The 23,490-nt window shown below is 40.8% G+C and overlaps 1 protein-coding gene across 1 annotated transcript in view; it reads left to right on the forward strand.

Annotated features, from left to right (window-relative positions):
* Positions 1 to 23,490, forward strand: part of CTNNBL1 (catenin beta like 1) — a 171,265-nt gene that overhangs the window by 33,049 nt on the left and 114,726 nt on the right. Inside the window, exons 2-5 of the mRNA XM_003787583.3 lie at positions 75 to 263; positions 4,407 to 4,513; positions 13,576 to 13,715; positions 22,662 to 22,759. Of these exons, the coding sequence (XP_003787631.2) occupies positions 75 to 263; positions 4,407 to 4,513; positions 13,576 to 13,715; positions 22,662 to 22,759 (534 nt within the window). The remainder of the gene's footprint in view (positions 1 to 74; positions 264 to 4,406; positions 4,514 to 13,575; positions 13,716 to 22,661; positions 22,760 to 23,490) is intronic.

Below are 23,490 nucleotides of genomic sequence, written 5' to 3' on the forward strand. Positions count from 1 at the left end.
GAAATTGTCCTGTCTATGCCTGTCTGTATCCTCTCCAGCTCTAAAATTCAGTGTTTCTTCTCTGTCTTTCTCAGCCCAACAGGGGCACAAAACGTCCCCGGGACGATGAAGAGGAAGAGCTGAAAATGCGTCGGAAGCAAGCAGGGACTCGAGAGCGTGGCCGCTATCGGGAAGAGGAAATGACTGTGGTGGAAGAGGCGGATGATGACAAAAAAAGGCTGCTTCAGATAATTGACCGAGAAGGAGAGGAGGAGGAGGAAGAGGTAAGGTGGCCAAGCTGGTGACGGCTGAGATGGCTGGCCCTGACCAGCATATGGAGAGCGTGACTTAGGGCCAAATACGTAACGTCTCTGAGCTTACCATCTTCGTCTGTAAAACAGGTTAAGAATTCTTATTTGACAGTGTTGATATGATATGACAGTTCAGTGGGATAATGGAGTTGGGGAAGTATTTTGTGAAGTGTAAAGAACATTACAAGATAGAGTTTTTAAATTATTCTGCAACAGGTGCTGTAGTCGAGGCCGATGCACTGAGCTGTGGGAACAGAGAGAGAGGCAGGGGGTTATTGGTGTTGTGTGGGGAGTGCTAGGGAAGTCTTCCTAGATCATTCTGAGGACACACAGAAGGCACTTGCATTTTTTAATATAATTAATAGCTTTTAAAAGAGTTGAATTTTATCAAACAAATGGAAGGGCTTTTGGAGCAGAGGAAATGGCCTTAAGAAAGCAACAAGGGAGTGTTATGATATTAGGTATTTAGGTGTGACTGAAAAGGTACCATTTAGGGAAGGAGATGCCTCTGGGAAGGAGATGTTCCTTAAGAGCAGGAATTTGCCATTTTCCTCAAGATGCCCAGGGCCTTTGTATTTCTAGACCTCTGGATCTTTTGGGCCTTCTCTCAGAATGCTCTTCCTCCTTAAAGCCTTCTTGGCTGGTTTCCAGGTCTCAGTACGGGTACATCCTCCTTCAAGAAATCCTTCCTGTCTCTGAGAAAATAACCCTGCAAGCCATTCTCTTATTCTCTTACCACTTTAGTCTATATATTGTCTGCATAGCATGTATCATGGTTTCAAATTCTTGTTTATTTTACTCATTGGTGTCCTTGGCCCAACCTTGCATGAAAACAGGGGCTGGCTCTGTTTTGCTCACAACTGTATTTCTGGCAGTCAGAACAATACCTGGCTCTTGGTAGGCTAGAGCCCTACAGTTACATCTCGGATCCTCTTCTTTGTTGTGCTCTGTATGCTTTCCTTTTCACTGTATCATTTACTTGGTGGTTTTGTAACCCATTTATTCACTGATGCCTCATTCTGTCTTTTTCCTCACCAAATTTTCCACCGCTTACCTTTCTATTGAGCTCAGTCAGTGGAATGAATGCATGAATACATGAATGAAGCTAAGAAGAATAACGTATCAGTGATTAAAAACAAAATGATCTTAGCGTTGTGTCTCTTTAAATCCTTACGTGTTAACTTGTATGTTATTTCACTCTGGCATTTTGTTCAATGTGATGAATTATGAAAATAAAATCTTAAGAGCCAGCTGTTTTTTGGTTCCCTCAAAGACACAATGCTAAGTTTGGATTTTAAAAAATGAGGCTAGAATGTGAATCTGAGAAGAAAAAATTGATTCATATTCCAAAAAGATCTTTACTGTATATATGACAGTAGCTTTCTTCTCGGTGGGATTTGTACCCATGCTAATTTAGGGGAATGGAATCTTCCCCTAAAAGAGGATGACCCTTTGGAAATCTGTGGTGGGAGTCGGTCCTGAATTCTGGAATTTCCTCTCTGAGAGCAGCAGCCTTGCCAGGGCTTAGACAAACTGTGTTTAGCACATCCTCCCTCCTCCCCTCCTCTCCAGCTTCTGCTCAATCTGTTAGCCCTGCAGCACCAGTTAATTGGCAGGTATAATTCCCATGTAGGGCAAGGCTGGTACTGGAGGATTAGGATAGTAGCTGTCATGGGTAAGTGGTTTCTGGCCTGGGAGACAGAAATGTAATGTGGGACCAGCCCTTCTGTTAAGGGACAGGGAAAAAAGAGATCACTTTGTAAAAATGACACATGGAAGGCTACAAGTTCAGGAGTTATTTTCTCACTGGCACCAAAACCCCATTTGATGAAAAACAAGTGATGTTTGCCCCTGTAAAATCACGTGAACTTGTAAAATATTATTGTCCTTTTTGTGCTACATCACCAGCATTTATCTTTCTGAAATCTCCCTCTGGTTTCTGACATTGAGCTATTGGAGATACTGCTGTGGCCGATGACTAAGACTGATAATTCAGTATCCCCCCCTCCCGTTGAAGAGAAATTAAAGGAGGGAAGGCCAAACCTTGGAGAGGCCAGGACTTTGGAAATCCTATCAGAGCTGTGTTACCACTGATATGATTTTTCTATAGGGTGGGCAAGATGTAAGTTAAGGGAAAGAAAAGCAGTGTGTGTTGAGGTTGCTTGAAAGTAATTTAACCCCTTCCTAGACATTTTGATTATTTTAGTTAAATTCTAGAGGTATGTTGGGTGTGTTTTATCTGTTGCTAATAACAACACTAACAATTTATGTTAATATAGTTTATAAAGCTGTTTTATGTACATCATTTTTTTTTTTTTTTTGAGACAGAGTCTCAAGCTGTTGTCCATGGTAGAGTGCTGTGGCATCACAGCTCATAGCAACCTCCAACTCTTGGGCTTAAGCGATTCTCTTGCCTCAGCCTCCCAAGTAGCTAGGATTATAGGCGCCTGCCACAATGCCTGGCTGTTTTATGGTTGTAGTTGTCCTTGTTGTTTGGTGGGCCTGGGCTGGATCTGAACCCACCAGCTCCAGTGTATGTGGCTGGCACCTTACCCGCTTGAGCTACAAGTGCTGAGCCTATGTACATCATTCTTTAGGTCATTTCTATGACCTTGACAGATACAGGTACCGTTTTCACTTATACCTCCTTTCCTTCTATCCTCCCATCCTTTTCTTCTTTCAGCAGATCTCCACTGAGTACCTTCTGTATGCCAGGCACTGGAGAGTCAGCAGTGAACAAGTAGAAATTGGCCAGCAACAGGGGTTTTGCCCTGATTTGGGTTTGGAGAGATTATCTGGGCCACTTCCTGCCAGACCACGGAAATTGTGTGAAGGATTTGGGATTTTATTCTAAGTGTGAAGTAGATCAGTTCAGGAAAGACTTATGATTTAGAATCAGCTGGAATTGATGAGGGTTTGAGGAATACAGTCAGTAAAGTAGCATTGCTACATGGCTAGTAAGTAGTGAAGTTAGGCTCTGAGCTAGGACGCTGGCTTCAGTTGCCGTGTCTCTTTAAGTGGTAGGCCCTGGGAAGGAGGCAGGGGTCCAAGAGAGTACCCCAGGATCCAGGAGGCAATGATACAATCTATGAAATATGTCATGCCCAAAATGAATTTATAGGTATCTCCCACTTTTAAAACCTAATATATGGAAATAGGAATTTTAAATGAAATAATAGCTAACATTGTTGAGTACTTAAAAAATTATGGGATGATTCAGTGCTTTCCAAAAGGATCTATTTTGGATTCTCTTAATAGCAGTTTCTTTATTGCTTCTAGGAATGAGTTATGGTCAATGACTGCAAAACTACGAAGCTGGGAGTTGGGAGTGTTGGAGAGGGACGGTGCATTGCAGCACATTAATTTAAACTGGAAAGTAAACTGAAGATAAAAGATTTCTGAATTTTTAGTATAGATTGTTTGGAGAAACATGATTCAATTTGCAAATATTCTTTTTATTTACCTTTGTATGTATTATTCCAGCATATGAAGTAAGAAAATTCTATATCATCTAGTTTTTTTATGCTTCCTCTGGGCAAGATTACTAATTCTGAGAACCAGGCAAAGTAATGTGTAAGAAATGCAAAGTAGTGACTATAGCTAATTAGCAATCATTCTTAGCTTATGGACTTTGCAAAAATAAAAAATAGGCTTTGGGTGGTTGGATTTGGCCTATGGATTACACTTTGCCAACCCTTGGTATAGGGAAAAGATTTAAGGCCACTGTCCCTAACTCAGGGTTTGATCTTGGACAAGTTTTTTTTTTGTTTTTAACCTCTGAATCTTACCCTACCTGTACAACAGAAGAGAAGAAAAAAAGGATGTATCAAGTAATATTACTGCCTACTTTGTGCCATACAGTGTGCTCAGGAAATATTTGTTGAATAAGTAGTCTTTGATGCCTTCAATGGAATTTTCTATACTACAGATGTTGAGTCTTATCTGAGGCATCCAGAGTAATACACAGACGCATATTATATAGACGGTTAGCCCTCATTGTACTGAGGAAGATAAATGTGTAAAGTCAATGGCAGAGTGAGGTAGAGTGTGAGAGGTGGTGACAGTGAATGGGAAATCCCTGTGAACTAAAGTTGTTGCATTTGTCCCTTTTACCAGGAGGAGCCACTGGATGAAAGCTCAGTGAAGAAAATGATCCTCACGTTTGAAAAGAGATCATACAAAAACCAAGAATTGCGGATTAAGTTTCCAGACAATCCGGAGAAGTAAGGCTCTGTTTTGTTGATACCCTTTCTCCCCAGTGGTGTTTTGTTTTTTGTTTGCTTTGGCTTTTGTGGTTAAGGTCAGTAGTCCCAGGATGACCCACACATTCAGGAAATCACTAGAAAGACTCATAGGTACGCAGAGTGAGTGGTACTCAGGGCTATGATTTGTTACAGTGAAAGGTACACTCAACGTCAGCAAGGGCAAAAGACAGCCAGCATTATCTGGAGAAATTCATGCGTAGGCTTCTGTATTTTCTCCCTCTCACTGGGTGGATGAGTGGGGGTCAGATGTACATGCCCCTTTCTCTAGAAGTGAAATGGTTCAACATAGATGCAGTGTTTTTGTCCAAGGAAGCCCATTTGAGATTCTGAGTCCAGGGTTTTCATCAAGGGCATTCTCTGCCAGTAACAACTATCAGAATTCTAGACTCCCAGAAGAAAAGCAGCTATTCAGTGCCACAGGCTGGCAAAGCAGCCTTATCACTTAGGGAAAATTTCAAAAGCCAAGTTCCCAACTGCCAGCCTAAGGCCAGGCTTGCAAGCAGACCCTTTTAAAGACTAAGCCGGCTGTGTTAACTTTTTCCTGCATTATTCTCCATACCCAAAGAAAACTGACCATGGCTGCCAATAGTAATAGCTTTACTGCTGAGAAAATGTCAAAAGCTTTGGGGTCAGACACATATGGGTATAACTGCCATATGACCTTGTTAGCCTCTGGTATTTCATCTGTATAAGGAACTGTTACTTCCCTCACAGGCTTCTTGTGGGGATTAAATGAGAATAGTGATAAGTGGTTAACTCAGTACGTGGCACATAGTAGGTGCACACGAAGTGGTTACTATGATTATGACACTGGTGCCTCCATGCGCTGTGAAGTCCGTAATGAGGAATTTAGTATCTTCCAGTCAGTCTTGAATCCTAACTAAAGGGATTTACATATTTATACAGATTTTAATGTTCTAAATCTCTTTCCCTCTCTGTCTTTCTCCCTCCCAAGACATACTCTTTTAATGAATCTTAATGTGCCCAAGGCCCCTAGGCACTTAAGAATTGAGTAGTACAATCTTTGCACTTAAGTTTATAGGTTACTAGGGAGACTGGGTATAAATGCAAGGTAGAAGGAAGTACACACTTTAAGAAAGAGGTAAGCAGAGTGCTGTGGGAGCAGAGGAGAAGAAGCAGTAAATACCAAGTTGGGGCTGATTGAGGGCTTCACAGAAAAGGTGGTGTTTGAGCTGAGCAATATGAGGAACATGAACAAAGGCAGAGAGGTGTCATCAGGTACAGAGCCTCATGTATCTTTAGGTTCCAAGAAATAGGGATGTAATAAGGATGACGTGGACAGTTACGCGATCTCTCGTGTTTACTGTGCACCTGCAACACTGACAGGTTCGATGGTCGGCACTACAGAGATGACAAGACACAGTCCACCTCCTAACAGTCTAATGCAGGAACAGTTGAGACACCAGGTGTGGGCAGCCCCGTGAGGCCAGTGTGGTTCTCCCTGTACTGTGGATGAGGGGGTGGAGGGGGGAGGACCTGGTGACTAGACCCTAGGGCCACTGCCGTCTTTGACAGTAGGAGTAGCTAGATCAGAGCTCAGCTTTGCCCAACGCCAGAGTCCCAACAGGTTTTGTAGTGACTTCCACCATATATCAGCATTTATTACCCTGCACCCTGTATTTGTGTGTGTTTAATTACATAGGTCATACTTGAATAGGTTGTCATTGTGAAAAGTACCAATGGTACATAAGTACAGTAGAAAATGAAAGTTCTCCTCCCCGGCCTTGACCCCCTACCTAGAGGTAATCCTGTGAACAGTTAAATATGCAGATATGTTTTTTTCTACATAAATTGTGCTGTACCTACTTTGTACTTTAATTTTTTTGGTTATGTAACAGGAAATCCAACATAGAAAGCCAACATATTTACTTTTTATTTTTTCGATTGTTGCATAGCATTTCTTGATTTGGAAATGCCATGATTTAGTTAATTATTTTTTCTATTGATGGACATTTGGTTATTTTGAATATTGGCTTTTGTGAACAATGCTGCAGTGCACCTCCTTGAACATGTGTCTCTGTGTACATGTAGATAGGTCCCTAAATGCTGAATTCCCAGATTGGTGGGTATGCACAATTTACAACTTTAAATAGCTACTGCCAATTTCCCCCACAGCATCCCGTTACTCTCCTTCCAGCAGTATGTCTTTTCTTACGCTCTTGCCCACAGTGGACGTGATCAGTCTTTAACATTTTTGCCTCATTTCCTTTACTGTTGTTTCTCATCTGTTCCCGCATTAGACTGGTCCTGTTAGGGGGTGGGCTGTGTCTTGCTTGTCTCTGCAGTACCTACCATGGAACCTGCCAAGTACTGTAGGTGCACAGTAATCTTGAGAGATCTCATATTGTCCATGCCATCCTTACTACATCCCTATTCCATGAAATCTAAAGATCCATCACGAAAAAGCTATGCTATAGGTTGATTAACACTGGAAATTTAAGAAATCTAGTTTACTCCTTTGGGTTTTTTTTTTCAAGGCAGTTTCACTTTGTCATCCTTGGCAGAGTAACCTAGTGTCACAGCTCACAGTAACCTCAGACTCTTAGGCTCAAGTGATTTTCTTGCCTCAGCCTCCCAAGTAGCTGGGACTACAGAAGCCTGCTACAACACCTGGCTGTCTTTTTAGAGATGAGGTCTCCCTCTAACTCAGGCTGGTCTCGCGCTCCTGAGCTCAGGCGGTCCACCTGCCTTGGCCTCCCAGAGTGCTAAGATTGTAGGTGTGAACCACCACGCCTGGCCAGTTTACTTCTTGGAATACCAGCATTGCCTTTGCCCACTTGGTAAGTGCACGTCTTCCATTGAGAGCAGTGAGTTTTTGCAGGTTCTGTTCACCATCTACATCTTGGTACCTTCTTGTCACAGTTCATAAACATGTTTAAAAAATATTGTATTCTATTAAAAAAATCACAAGTGTTTTTCACTCAGACAAAATTTATATACTATTTTAGTTTTTAAATCTGAACATGGGAAAATTGAAATTATGCATAAAGAATTTTTTTTTCATGTCAGCAGCAGTTAGGAAGCTACATTGTGTTTTAACCTTGAGTGTCTTGAATTCTTCCTGTTGCAGTGTCTTTCATAATTCTCTACACCAGCAAGGTGCAATTAAGATGAAAATTGCTAGAGCATATTTGAATGAAACTTTCCAGTTGAGATCAGAAACGTTCAAATTTACTTTCCCATACATGCAGTTGTCATTTTGATCGCATACCCGAAAATGCCTTTCTTCATTTGGCTGCATTTCAGATGCAATTGACAATTCTCCTTATGCAGCCTCCACTTTGCACTCTGTGATCTTTCTCCCAAACATCACGTTGAACAGAGTGTGCTATTTCCCCACTAAGTCTTTTAATAGTTCTTCTCTACATTTTTGCAGAGACAGAATTATTTAGTTTAGTGATTCTCAACCTTTTGGGGTCTCAGGATCCCCTTGCACTCTTAAATTATTAAATACCTCAAAGAAAATTCTGGAAAATACAAGAATACACAAGCACCCATTCTTTTAGCCTTCAGGGCAATGATATCATCACGTGTAGCATTCTGGAAAACTTCCCTGTACATGTCTCAGGGAATGAGAATGAAAAAGGCAAATAATGTCTTAGAATTATTATAAAATAGTTTTCAGGCTCGGCGCCTGTGGCTAAGGTGCCAGCCACATACACCTAAGGTGGCGGGTTCGAATCCCCAGCCCGGGCCCGCCAAACAACAATGATGGCTGCAACCAAAAAATGGCCGGATATTGTGGCGGGCGCCTGTAGTCCCAGCTACTTGGGAGGCTGAGGCAGGAGACTCGCTTGAGCCCAGGAGTTGGAGGTTACTGTGGCTGTGATGCCATGGCACTCTACCCAGGGGGATAGCTTGAGGCTCCGGCTAAAAAAAAAAAAAAATAGTTTTCATCTTACAAACCCCCAAAGGGATCTCCAGCCACCCCTTCCACTGTCCTGGGGTTCTGGAACCACACCTGTAGGACTGCTGATTTAGTTGAGTGGAGGGAGCACCATATTCTCCTAGCAGTGATTGTTGGTTTTGTGTTGCATTTAGGGACTCATCAGTGTCTGTTGCTTTTCTGGTATTTTTGAACTTTCCTGATCACTCGCTAATATTCACTCTTGCGGTTGAAAGACAATATCCTACTGGTCTGAGGCAGGTGTACACAGGCAGGCTAGGAAAATATTCTCTGTCATATCAAATGGAATCGATGACCCCATCTCAGCCTGGGTTACAGTTTTAATATGTTGCTCTATTGCTTTCCCATCACCTCTAACTCGATCCTTTCCCCCAGCTGTGAGTCATCTATTGCTGAAGGTATACCTAATCCCTAAAGACAGCCCACTGCAAATAGCGGTGTGTGCTATAAATGAGTAGGCTATACGCTGTCAGCAAAAGCAGAGGACAGTTATCTCTGTTATATCAAACTTGAGGGTATGTCGATTCATTGAGCACCTACTGTGTGCCAGCTATTGTTGGGCACTTTGTTATCTCTTTTAATCCTCACTACAGTTCAGCTAGAGAGATAAGGAAATTAAGGTTGAGAGATAAGTTAATTAATACTCTCTTCCATGACCACACCTATGCTCTGTGTCCAGTGACAGTTCTCTTGGGCTGTATCAGTCATCCTTACAATTAATTGTGCAGTAGATTATTTGTATTTGTTCTAGCCTGAGAGTTCCAGGAGGCCAGAAACTGAAATTACTTTTTATCTTTTATATCCTCAGTGCCTAGCACAGTGACTGGCACCTATATGTGCCTGATAAATACTTGTTGACAAAACTTTCATGGTCACACAGCCAATAGTAAGTAGTGCAGCTGGAGTATGACTTAGGTCAAGTCTCATTCCCAAGTCCAGGCATTTCTCACTATATCTTATTGTTCATGTAACACAGTATCCTGTATATTTTTGTGATATTTCCTTGTTCACAGTTTGATTTTCTGCTTCTATTGTAATTTTCTCTTTCTAAACTTAAAAACATTGGGTCAAGACTATGTATGGAAGAAGAATCTCAAAGTTGGAAGCAACTAAGAGATCTAGTCCATTCTACCATCTAATTCTTGATATCTTTTTTTGTATCACGTTTAATTACTTACCCCCAGCGATAAGGATCTAACTTTCCAAAGAAGCCTATTTCATCATATGGCAGCTCTGACTTTAAAGATTTCAATTCAGAATGAGAAAGAATTTCAACAAATTCTTATTAGAGATGATATTTTGACTCCTTCTAATCTCTGTTGTTTCCTTGAATTAGTTTCTGTATCACCCTAAAGGATGGTTCCTATAACAGATGTCAGGAAGTTTTAGGGCCATCTAATTAGCATATGACTCTGTATTGTCTTCTTTTAAGCAGCCTGAAGCTACAGTGGCATTTGTGGCTGCTGCTTTCATTTGCAGGTATATGCGGAGTGTCTGTGGTGGGCCAAGGAGTGTGCAGGGTACCATGTGTCCAGAGGTGAATAGGAATAGTCTCTGTCTTGTCAGAACTATCTCATGATTTGGATTTGGGTTGCAGTGACAGTTAACTAAAACCATCAAGTCCCTTCTACATATGCTCTTATGGAACTGGATCTTTCCCACTCCACAAATTTGTACTTGACTTTTTGGTTCAGTGCAGTGTTCTATGTGGATCCCAGATAATTTTCCTCTGGTTAGATTTGGCACATCATTATTGCCTGGGAGGAACTTTTAAATTGATTATGGTCAACTGCTGTCACATCATCTGCTTAGATTTTGTGTTATATGACATTTGTTAAGTTAACTTTTATATATCTTCATCCAAGTTATTGATCAAAAAATAATAATAAAGTAGTTGATCTAAACAGGCCTAAGGACAGAGCCCTGCTGGATACCATCTGAGCATCTCTCCAGCCTGACATTGATTCACTGATTATTACCCAGATCTCCACATCTTATCCTTGTACTCAGCATGATTTTGTCCCTTGCCCATACTTTCAATTAAATTGCAGACACTTTTTGCTAAGTTATTCACCAGAAATAACTTGGTAGTTATTCCTACTCTTTAAATGTAAAATGCAGGCATTCCTATTCTTTACATGGTTGCACATTTCAGGTGAAGGGGAACTAGTAATCTAAAAAAGTAATGTACTTGTCAGCCACTAAGAAAGGGCCTTAAAAAAAGTGGTATTAAGGGAAAATCTTGATAAAATAATCATTAAATTTATTTTGAATAATAAGCAGGTGAAAATAAGCAAGGAAGCACTAAAAAAGAAAAATAACTAGGGAGTATTTTGCAGTAACAAATATAGAACGTATTATAAAGCTATAATGATGTGGAAGTGGGGTCCTGCCTTGGTAGTTTGGAGATAAATCAATGAAGTAGAGGGAAAAGCCCAGAAACAGATTAAAGTGCACATTAAAATAAATTTCAGATGGATTAAACGTTTAAAAATATACAAACATAAAAGCACACCATAAAATCTATGTGATCTTAGCATAGAAAAGATTTTGCTCAGGATACCTAGTACATGTAAAATAGAGTTCATAAAGGCAAAGATTGACTATTAGAGTGTTTAAAAACTTTTGCCAAAAACAAAAAGAAAAACACTTTTATGTCAAAAAATGTGAAGTACAAATTAAAGGGTAAACACTTTTCTCTGCTTTATTTTTTGTAATACATGATAGAGATTAATTTCCTTAATATGTAGAGTATTTACAAATCAATAAAGAGGGTGAACACTTTGATATAAAAATGGGCAAAGAAGAAATACAAATAGTAAACATTAAAACTATTTAACTGGGAGCAGTGCCTGTGGTCAAAGGAGTAAGGTGCCGGCCCCATATGCCGAAGGTGGCAGGTTCAAACCCAACCCCGGCCAAAAACTGCAAAAAAAAAAAAAAAACTATTTAACTGTCTTAGTATTAGAAATGCAAAATAAAAAATGTCTTATTTTCCATGTTGAATTAGAGGAGATTTTACATAGATTGATACTGTTTGTGAGGAGGCTTAGGAGAAATAGGGACTTCATATGCCATTGCTGCCTTTCTGGAGAATATATCAAAATCTGTGAAGTCATTCATACTCTTTGACTTGGCACTTTCCTTCCTGGGAATTTATTCTAACACAGTAATTACGAATGCATACACCTAGCTGCCATTTGTTATAGGGGAAAAAATTGGAAACCATCTGAATGTCTTAGGGGGATTGATTAAATGAATCACATCTGCACAAGGGAGACTATGTAGCTATTTAAAATTTATGATTTAGGAATTGCAGGTAAACGTAATGTGCCACGCCCACTCTGTGATTGATTGGTAATCTCAGAACTGTTTGGAGGTTTCTGAAGCCTTTCCTGGGCTCAGCAGGAAAGAGCAGCTGTTGGTAGTGAGGGATTTTGCTATGGGAGGAGGAGGAGGAGGAGAATGACTGACAGCAGTTTGTCAGGTATTGGCTTTTCCTGTTGTAGACTAATATTTAATGTCAGGGAAGGTTTTTAGCTTATATTAACAACATTAAAAATTGAATTAGAACTGTATACTATATTCATTTTACTCAACTCAGAATTTTTTCGGTAGGGGAAAGTTTATGAGTTGAGAAAAACGAGTAATGACTATTTCTGGTTAATAGGGTTATAGATGATTTCTGTTTACTTTTTTGAGAATTTTTTTTTTCAGTTTTCTGTAACAAGTAGTATTTTGTAATCAGAAAAAAAGTGTCATAATTAAAAATAGTATGAGGAAAAGCAGTAATAAGGAATATTGTCTAAAATATGGGCATGCTTTAAAGAATTGTATTCTCTAGATCTTGTTTCTTACAGAATCCAGATTTCTGGAGAGTATTTGCCCACTACTCAGCATCTGGAAGTTGATAAGTCTCGTATGACTTTTCCTCCTTTTCCTGGTGCCCTCAATTCAACCAAGTGGCATCTGTGGATAGAAAGAGACAAACCTATATTTCTACCTTTAAGAAGCTTCATTCTAGAAGAAAAGATAGATCACTAACAACAGCAATAGTAGTAATGAGAATGAGTTCTTATATAGGGCTTTTTACACGCTCGACATGGTTCTAAGTGCTTTGAATGTTTTTATTCATTTACTCTTTACAGTAGCCCTGTGAGACAGGTAACATTATTGACCCCATTTACAGATTAAGAAACTGAGGCATAGATAGGCCAAGTAGGTGGCTAAGCCAGGTTCAAACCCATCTGGCTTCAGAGTCTGTTTAAACACTGCTTCCTCTCAATCATTCTCAGTCAGTATCGGTACTGTTCAATTGTTTTACGTGGATTAGTTTATTTCCCTCTCAGAACAACCCTCCTGTTTTGTTCATCCAGGGCTTAATGAGCATTTCTTACGTATCAGACACTGGGAGAGGGCACATAAAGTGAATACAAAGCAGTCTGTTCTTAGTGCCTGGGCATAGGTAGGTTGAAGGGCTCAGATGTGGAAGTGTGTGTGAAGGATCATGCTGTATAAGGTATGGTGATAACTGGGATGTCAGAGACTAGGTCCGCTTTACTTTGGGACCTGCCTCTTAATCAGCTCACTGGAGGGAATTTGAGGAACAGGGAAGATATTTTTGGATAACAGCAGAATCTCACTATTTTCCTTCAGGTGAGGGGAATAATTGGCCCTTGATCTGAAGTGGGACATGAAAGAACCCCTTTTTGGATTACTAGAATAACTATGTTGAGGACAACAGAGTGAATTGCCACACCAAAGGGTAATGGTAGCTAATCCATAGGACTGATGAGCAGATCATTTAATGCTGCAGGATGCTTTGGGAGCCTCTAAAAGCCAGCTCGTGACTGCAAGAGTAAGGGGAACCCTGTAATGAGATCCGAATCCAAGATTGATTTTTGTAATGAGGAAATCGATCTCCCAAGGAAATTGTGTGACAGTATGATGTTTGGATGAGTGTACTTCTTGGTTGGTCTGTCGTAGACACTTTGACAGATTGTCTCTTTGTCTGGATTATGTTGCTGTTTGTTTCTCGGTGCTGATAGTGCCCCTTGCCTTCCAGTAAAGCTGTCTTGTTTTCCCCTTCTAGGTTCATGGAATCTGAGCTGGACCTAAATGACATCATTCAAGAGATGCACGTGGTGGCCACCATGCCAGACCTGTACCACCTTCTGGTGGAGCTGAACGCTGTGCAGTCACTTCTCGGGTTGCTGGGACATGATAATACAGATATCCTTTTGGATCTGTCCTCAGTGGGAGGCTGACACAGTGGAGAAATGCTGTTTATGCTCTCTCCTGTCTGTCTCTGTTGATGTGTGCTGTCACGTCTGGTGTTCTGTTTCCATTCTAATTATCTTCCGTCTTGAAACACAGGAGGCTCTTTATGCATTTGAAAATCTGGTTTTTATCTACTAACAAATATTGGGTAACCCATAATTGTCTTATTTGGGCATTCTTTAATCGTCCTAATTCTTATTAGTACTAGACTTCATTGTGATGTATCTGTTCATACTTTAGCACCATTAATTTTCAGGATCTGAGTTTGGAGGCCCCATTTAGGGGTAAGACCAGGCAAATATGAATCTCTTGACCTAGACATCTTTCTGCTAACAGATGGCTCAGTGGAATTGAGACTAGAGGAGGCAGCGTACCATGGTAGAAAGCACATTGGGATGTCCAGGACAGAGTTTTTTTCTGTTTTGTCTGCTGCTATATTCCCAATTCCTAAAAATGGTTGCATGCATAACACATAGTACTTAATGTTTATTGAGTTAGCATTAGAACTAACAGAGCATTAGACTTAAACCATCTAAATTTGACCCTCAGCTTCATTTCTTTGTTTTTTAATAAGAGAAATGTTTATTTTCAAATACCATGTGTACAGGGTGACACAAGAATGATTATTTCCGCTTCATTTCTTATGTGAAATTCAGTACCCCTCTGTGACTTGGTATTCTTACCTCCAAAAGTAGAATTGATAGCGTTTGCCTTTCAGTGTTATTGAAAGGATCAAATGTGTCATGTAAGTGCTATGATATATAGTAGGCACTTAGTAAATGTTACTTGTAACTGAATTTGAATCATGACTTCCAAAACCATTTTATACTTTGTCTTTACTATCAGATGTGCAATAGCTTTATTGCAAAAAATGTTTTTGATGTTCCTGTGGACAGTGTTATGTTCATTAAACCAGGCACAGTCCCTGATATATAGTAGGCACTTAGTAAGTGTTACTTGTAACTGAATCTGAATCATGACTTCCAAAACCATTTTATACTTTGTCTTTACTATCAGTTGTGCAATAGCTTTATTGCAAAAGGTTTTTGATGTGCCTGTGGACAGTGTTATGTTCATTAAACCAAATTCTCTTCCAATAGTCGTTCTGTTTGAATCCAGATTTCCAAAGGTAAGAGACAAATGTACTTAGTCTGCATGAGTGATATTCATGGGGAATCTGCCGCTGCTTCATGTTATTTTCATCTTTCTGGTAATCTCTCTCCTGAGAGCATGTCTGACTAGGTTCTTTCTACCTGATAATTCTCATAGAAATAAATCAGTGAATAATTTTTATGCAGGCTTCTTGAAGGGCAATCTTAAGACATTTCTGATGCTTCATATAACGTTAGCATTAAGAATCGATCTGCCAGTCCCAGATTGATGACTGTGTTTGCCATGGCTTGGTGTGAGGTTCTGGGTTGTACAAGAACCCTGTTCGGTTAGTTTGTTTCTGGATGAGCTCAGTATATGGACTCGTATTCACCCAGTAGACATGCTTTGAGTGCTTATTCTATACCTGACACTGTGCTAGGCCCTGAGGAACCATAAGCTGTATTGGATGCTCAAGCAGAATCAATCAGTAAGCACATGCTGGGTATTGTCTTAGTTTGCTTGGGATGCTATAACAGAATAAAGTACATGGCTGATAAACCACAGAAATTTATTTCTTACCATTCTGGAGGCAGGGACGTCTGAGATTACGGTGCCAGCAGTTTCTGTCTCTAGTGAGGGCCTGCTTTCTGATTCATAGATAGTAATTTTCTCACTATGTCCTCATGTGGTAGAAGGAGTGGAGGGAGCTCCCTGGGTTTCTTTTGTAAGGCCACTCATCCATTCATGAGGGCGGAGCCCTCCTGACCTGATCACCTCCCAAAGACCCATCCCCAAGTACTATCATATTGGAGATTAAATTCCAACATGTGAATTTGGGGGGTATTGTGAACATTCAGTCTTTAGCAGGTATTGGCCATGCGACAAGCCCTATTTAAAGTAACAAACGGGGGCAGTGCCTGTGGCTCAAAAGGGTGGGGTGCCGGTCCCATATGCCGGAGGTAGTGGGTTCAAACCCAGCCCTGGCCAAAAAAAAAAATAACAAAGTACTAAACGGTCTTCGCAGATCTGGTGACTACAAATTCTGTTGTGACTTCACATCACAGTTCACTATAGAATGGGAGATTTCAGAATTTGAGCAGACCTTAGGGATGACATAGCCCAGTGCCTTGTTTGTTTATAGATTTACAGACATGTCTGAGGTCCTGATGTTGGACAGCTAACTGCTGAGGTTGAGGCTGGCACTTCAGGTCTCTCTCATTTTCAGTCCAATGTTCCTTCTGGTGCACCTTGAGTTTTCCCAGTGAGATTTACTACAGAAGTTGCCTATTTTGTTTCCGGAAACACCACTCTCATTCTTTTTTCCTATTCCTCCTAACTCAAAATCATAGTAGCAGCTTTCCAAAGATACTGACATTCTGCTGAATCACCAGCCTGGTTCCTGCTGGGGAGAAGACTGACATGAGCAGTGCTGTTCGACATCAGCATACTTGGGGAAGGCAAGGGCACAGATGTTCCAAGTTGTTAAGTTCTGGTCTTTAAAAGGGGAAGAAAACACGTCCCCCTATAATAACTTTGACAGACTGCCATTTTCCTCCTGTTTTCTAAGAGCTAAACTGTTTTTTCTCCTCTCTTGTATGCCAACCTTCACCCAACTGCCCTAATGATATTTTTAAAAATCTGATTTTTAATTATACTCTACATCAAATTTAAAGTGCATTTGAAATTTTTTAAATTACCTTAATTTTAATTAGATGAAGCAATTAGGGTAAATGTCATCCTCCTCAAAGTACGATTTTTCTTGAAAGTGATTGCGGGAAAGGGTGGGCCCTCTTGACTTGCATCTGACATGGCCTCTATCGGTTGGAGCGTTGATCTCCCCGCAACGTTGCCCTCTGCTGCTTGTCTTATCTGTCATCTATAATGGAATTTTTTTTCTTCAGGAAACGGTTGTTAACAATTTACTGTTGTACAGCTGTAACTGCCCAAAACACCTTACCATGAATAAACAATTTCACGGCAGTCATGACATAAATTTTTAATCTTTTTTAACTCTTCATTTATCAACCAAGACCATACACGGCTGGTTATGTTCCCAGCAAGCACGGGTCATCTTTGCTTTGTCCTTCTCTGAGAAAACATAAACTATAGGGATTTTAATTGGATCAGAGGCTGGTTTGTTGTAACCTTAAGAGGCAGAGGATGTGAAAAAACAGCTTGTGCCTCATCCTTCCAACCGTGAGGAGCTGCTTCGGAGTGTATTCTGGCGCTCTGCATCGCTGCCACTGGTGAGGGCTTGTCAGCGCTTCTGCGCCTCATCTGCCCCCTGAGAGGCTGGAGCCCAGCCTGGAGTTCTGGTCTGTGAAGAGCACCTCTGAGCTGTGGGGGGAGGGAGGAGGAGGGGAACACCTCCCGCAGTATGGAAGGGGTGCTCTAAATGCATTGGGAGGGAGCAGAAGGTGGGATCCAGCAGCTGCTGCCTTTCCAAAGTAATGCTTTTTAAAACAATTTTTCATTTGAAATAAATCACTTCAACATGTTTAGAGCCCCTTTGTGTGAACCTTTTGGAGTGTTTCTACAGAAAAAGAAAACCATTTAAAGATAGGTTTTGTAAGATAATTGCTTTAAAAAAACCCAATTTTTGGCCTGGTTTAAGCCAAATTTACTCAATTTGCCTGAAGGAATAAGAAGGAGTAAAACAAGAGGAAGATAAAGCCTCATAGTGGCTGATCACCCTTTCTGTTACCAAAAAAAAAGAAGAAAAAATCATGTCACCAAATTTATAATTATCCTGTTTTGTATGTCATTTTCATGTTCTCAATTTGAGTATCAAGTCAGTGGAACCCTTTCTGAAGTATTTTTGGTAGATCATTCTTTGTATGAAGCATGTTGGATTCTATTAGGGAAAGAAGAAATAATGACTTCGGCCAAGAGCAAAAACACTAAAATTACTGTCTCCATGGTGTGTGTGATAAGTGCCCTTGGAGCATCATGCTCTGGAGATGCCCCTGGAGCTCTGAGGAGGTGTGGGCCATCTCGGGCTGGGGCGTGCTCAGGGAATCACGGATGGCAGGTGGGAAGCTTTCCATAGATGTGGAGATTAGAGTGCATTTCAGGGTCATTTTCATGTTCTCTCCCTTTGCAGTGGAAATTGCCATTCCTCAGATGCTGGATGGAAGCTGATGTGGTCTTCTGGCTGCTCACATAGTCACTACAAACTCGGGATATCAGGTTCATGGCTTTATTTAAAAAAAAAAAATTATCATGACTACATCTTCCCAGCTTCAGTGCCCTGTTCTTTAATTAAAAATATCTAGTAATCGCAGTCCAGTTTATTCAAAATCTTCTCTCCACCCCTTTGTGATTCAGAAAAATGAAGTCTCATGGTAATGTTAAGGCAGCAGTACAGTGTGTTGCATGCTAATACATGGGCCACTATGAAAGTTTTGAGACAGGCTGATAGGGTCCATTGTCTTACTTCCGAGAAACTGGACAGCGTCCTTTCTGATTCACCTGTGCACATTTCAACTTGTTTGGCTTATTGGTGTTGCTGGGAGACCATAATTTGTTTCTGTCTGCATGGATTTTATATTTCTTGATTTTTGTGAATCTCAAAACTTTATTATGACCCATGTAGGCAAGAAGGGAAAAATTCATAAGTTACAGAGTGCATCATTGGTGCTGAAGGGAGAGCTGTGTGTGTGTGTGTGTGTGTGTGTGTGTGTGTGTAATAATTTTAGGTAGTCGTCAGTAGTGCTTTTATCCAAATTACTGTTTGTTAGCCTCAGATTATAGAAAGTCAGGAGGACTTGCAGAGTTGTCCATTTGGATTTTGTGAAGAATTACTGTAGGAATTTGGAAAATAGTGAGCAGGGTTTTTTTTTAGACCAACAGAGATCAATGTTGGTCTTGAGCAGTTGGGTCTGAGAATGATAAAGTGGAACAAACTGACTGAGAAATACCATATTGTACCAGAGGGTGTGTGTAATAGTCAAGGGTGCTGTGTTACAGCCCCAGTGTTAATGAGCAAGAATAGAGCTGGGGAGGGTTTGAGCCTCCTAAGGGGCTCTGTTCTAATTGGACTGGGAGGGAATTGGTTATTGCTCCATTGTTTCTCTGCAAGCACTGTCTAAAAAGACTCAGCTTATCTTGAGCTATTGTTTTGCTAGGGGCTATTCTCATCTTGATACTTCCACAATCAAAATTACATTTAAAAGAATTGACTCTCTCATCTGTCATCTGACTTTCTTGATAAATGTATTGGTAAGCCACCCATTTGGGAGAGCCAGTTAAATATTCTCTGGAGAATAGGCAGATTATGTAAAAAGTGCCAGAATGGCAGTGTAGCCATTGCAGAGGACCTCTTAATGTAGCCGTTGTTCTTGTTTATAGGTTTTAGGTGAAGTTTACGTCCTTGGAAGGTTGGGGTGGTTGTAGCCTACACTGGACATTTCCCCTGTGGTATAATGGTGCCCACTGGCATTTAGTAAGTACTTAATAAATGTTGAATGTGTGTATTTTCTCCTTCATATTAGTTGTATCTAGGATTAGGATAAAATTGAGTGTCCAGGTTCATTCTAGGTAGCTTTACAACAGCTGTTTTAAACGGAGAAAAAGATCATTTTTCTGTGTTTTGAAATTCATCTGCATTAATTGAGCTATTTCTAATCACTGTCCTAGTCTAGGAGTTATTGAAAGCCCACATTTGTTGCATTAGATCAGTTAATTCCTTTCAATCTATACTGGTTCACTTGTCTTAAGAAAGTCTTTTTGAAATGAATTTTTTAAAAACCCATCTGCTTAGTGCCTCTTATTCCTCTTTCTCTGTTGGGTTTTCTTTTTTTTAACTTTGTTCCTTGAGGACACACATCATTGGAGATTAATTAGATTAATGCTCAGTTTCTTTACCGAGACTCAGAGTAGTTATACAAGATTCTAAGTGGGATCAGGCTAAAAACCAAATGTCTAGGCCCCCCAAAATAGAAGTAAACACCAATCTTTTTCTAAGAGTCTTTGTGTTATGGACCATTTTGTGCCCAGCTGGTCTTTTCTGCTTCACCTACTATTACACTAACTTATTGCCCCAGTAGTGGACAGGTACAGAGGGAATGCGTGGGGTGGCTTTTCTACTCGACATGACAAAATAGGCTATCAAAAACTGTGTTTTAGTAATTCACAGAGAGACAGGCTCTCTGTTTTCCTATTATAGTTGGACAGGAGAGCCTTTTACTTTGTGAAATGAAATTGTAACTACCGTGGAAAAACCTATCACCCATGCCCAGAGTCCGCTTGTGAAGAAATGCTAGAGGGGTGGCAGACCATGCTGAATTTTCTCATGAAGATTAAGAGTTCATTTGTCTTTGGTTTTGGTCCTTATCTCACTTTCTGGTCTTCAAATGACCTTCTATCTTCTGGGTCATGTTACATTACCCAGGAGTGGAGTTGGTGATTATAATTATGGAAACATTACTGTTTCTGAATGCTGTTTTTTTTGAAAGTTGGGAATTTATGTAAAATCAATCAGTGGTGGGATTGATGAGATGTTTACCTGACTGTTAGGTTTTTAATTTCTTGTCTGCCTTTTCAACTGAGGCAGGAAAGTAGGCAAGGACATAACCCCTGGAATGTTACAAGAAATAACTTTTCTTGGTACAAGTTAGACATTTATGCTGTTCCTATATAAAATCACCATTGTTGAAGATTTTTTCCTTTTTAAAAATAAGTTCCTAGGTTTAATGTGACACATTTGTAGCATGGAATAAGACTAATCAAAGAAAAATGTGATATCTAACCCACAAGACCTTACAGGCTGAAAAGGGACGCGATCAATCTGAATCTCTGTGGCATATCTGAAATATGTATAAAATTAGATCTCCTAACCCACTGTGACCTAGAAAGGAGGGACCATGCAATTGTTAGCTTAATTTTAGATTTTAGAGGTTTTCGAAAAATGAAGGCAGTAGTGAGGGCTTTGGGCATTCTGTGGGAAGACTTGGCTAAGAATCTCTATTATAGTGCTTTCATGTTTTCTGAGTATTTTAACTTTCTTGACCTTACCTGACCTCATTTATTCCTTGTAACTAGTCGGTGATAGAAGCGGGGCAGAGACCATTACCCCAGTTTTACAGATTAGGAAATCAAACTGTATGGAAATAAAGAGGCTTGCACTAGATTACATGGCCATTGATAATTTTGGCACCATTTACCTCTCTAAAGATGTGAAGCAAAGGTGAAGAAGACATGACGCCTGTCCTCAAGCTTGCTGTGACTCTTCATCTTTTGCTCTTTGAGATAGACCCCACTTGTCTTTTATGACCGTTGGTTGATTTTTAATCACCACATACTAATATTTAAATGTTAATAAATAATTAATCGTGCATGGTACTGTGCAAAAGATGTAATGACAGTATTGCTCAGTGCATGCCTGACTCAGCTGCTTGTCTCGTAGACCCCTGACTCTACAGCAGAGGGAGGGATAGATGGATGGATGGATGATGGTACATTGCCATGCATATCAAATAAGTGCCTGAATGGATTCTAAGATTTTTCATCTCATATATTAAGAACTTTTAAATATGGAAGTTTGTCAGATGAGGGGGAGGTGTTAACTTTTCGTTTTTGCAGTATTATTTTCTTCATATACTTTCAATTCTCTCTCCCTCTCCTCCCTGTTCCCCCCCTCCCCGCAGTCCTCTTTCCTCTCCTCCTCCGATGCCTTTGTACATTCCAGTCTCCTTTTATCCTGTAGTTTCGCTTTCTCGTCTCCCTGTGCTCATCTTTTTAGTTGTTTCCTGACCATTCTTCTTCTAGCAAGTCATTCCTAATTTCCCAGCTCAATTTAATTGCTTCTTTTTAGGGCGTCTGCAGTTCTCATGGTCTCTATCCCTCCTTTGCTACATATTGGTTATTGCCTGTGGTGTACAATTTTTTTTATCTTATGTTTCCTTTCCTTCTTATATCCCTCTTTTCTTCCCATTTTTGCTCAGTGTTTAATTCTCCATATTTACTTTCCATTTATGTTCAAAGCAGTGTGGCACTGGAGGGGATGGAGGTTGGTGGGGTCGAGCCCAGTTCCATGTCAATCTTTCCCTCTACATTTTCTTTTTTTTTTTTTTTTTTGAGACAGAGCCTCAAGCTGTCCCCCTGGGTAGAGTGCCGTGGCATTACAGCTCACAGCAACCTCCAACTCCTGGGCTCAAGTGAGTCTCCTGCCTCTGCCTCCCAAGTAGCTGGGACCACAGGCGCCCGCCACAGCGCCAGGCTATTTTTTGGTTGCGGCTCTCATTGTTGTTTGGCGGGTCCGGGCTGGATTCGAACCCACCACCTTAGGTATACATGGCTGGCATCTTAGCCGGTTGAGCTATAGGCGCCGAGCCTCCCTCTACATTTTCAACCAATTTTGCCACACCCTCATCTCAGAAGACCCTTTGATACATCAGCTACCTCCTCTCAGAAATCGTTATTGCCTTTGAAGGTTGTTAAGATTGTACTGAATCTGGGAATTTAAATTAGGAGATAAGGTTGAGGGTGTTGGCCTGTGTCTCTCTGGAAAAGAACCTCCCAAGTGATTTATTGAAAGTTTTGAAATCTATGAAAAATGTTATCAACCTGTAGAATAAGTTGCCAAGAAGGCAGCATAAGAAAAGAGCCTGAGTGAATCATTTAACAATGTTTTTTGAACACCCAGTGTGGGTGGAACTTTGTTGAAGAGATGTTAATAAAACCAGAGTCCATGAAGGGTAAATGCTGATAGAGCAACTGATGATGAGGAAACGGAAGGGAACCGGAGATTTTAACACAATGTCAGTAGGATTCCAGCATGTCCGTGATTCCCTTAACATTTTCCACATGTGTCCATAGCAGTGGTTGATTTGCTTCAGGAATTGACCGATATAGACACCCTCCACGAGAGTGAGGAGGGAGCCGAAGTCCTCATCGATGCTCTGGTAAGTTGCACGTCCTCCTGGGGTTTTACAGGTTTGAGTAAGGCATTGGTGTCACCCATGGTTTTGTTTGTTGTTGTTTTTTATTTTTTGTAAAAGTATTACCTAGACTGGTTTCAAACTCCTGGCCTCAGGTGATCCTCCCACCTCAGCCTCCCAAAGTGCTCGGATACAGGCATGAACCCCTGCACCCTGCCACCGGCGCAGCTCTCATTCCCTTCTCCTCTCCCTGTCTGTTTTTTTGCTACCGTTATTCCCATTTGTAGCTTTGAAGCTGAGGCTTAGAAAGGTACAACCTGCCCCTCATCACACAGCTGGGATTTGAACCCGTGTGTTCTTTGGCTTTCTGTTCTTGTTCCTTTCTCCTTTCCCTGTGTATTTTGTTGCTACTAACCTTTTCCCAAAGACATTTCACACTGGTTTTCTCTTCTGGGTTTTACAATCCCAAGTGCCAGTGAGGACAGGTGTTATAGTGCCAGTGAGGACAGGTGTTTTCCTGTCGTGAACCCACTGTATATAGTTACAATAGTTTACAGGTAGGCCGTCAGAGAGGAATCAGAGGGTGTTAAAAACTAGCCCATCTAGGCCAGAGTTGCTTCCCTTGCCTGTAGCAAACAGGGCCACTTGGTTTCTGCATTCCTTTTTTGGTGGAGCTTAGGAAAGCCTCCGAATCTTCCTCCGCTGTTATTCTAGGCAGCAGCCAATCCAAAGGAGGTGGGATGTGAGATGAAGCC

The sequence above is a fragment of the Otolemur garnettii genome, unplaced genomic scaffold (genome assembly GCF_000181295.1).
Source record: "Otolemur garnettii isolate 467f Iridium unplaced genomic scaffold, OtoGar3 scaffold00023, whole genome shotgun sequence".
In the NCBI taxonomy this organism is placed as follows: Eukaryota; Metazoa; Chordata; class Mammalia; order Primates; family Galagidae; genus Otolemur; species Otolemur garnettii.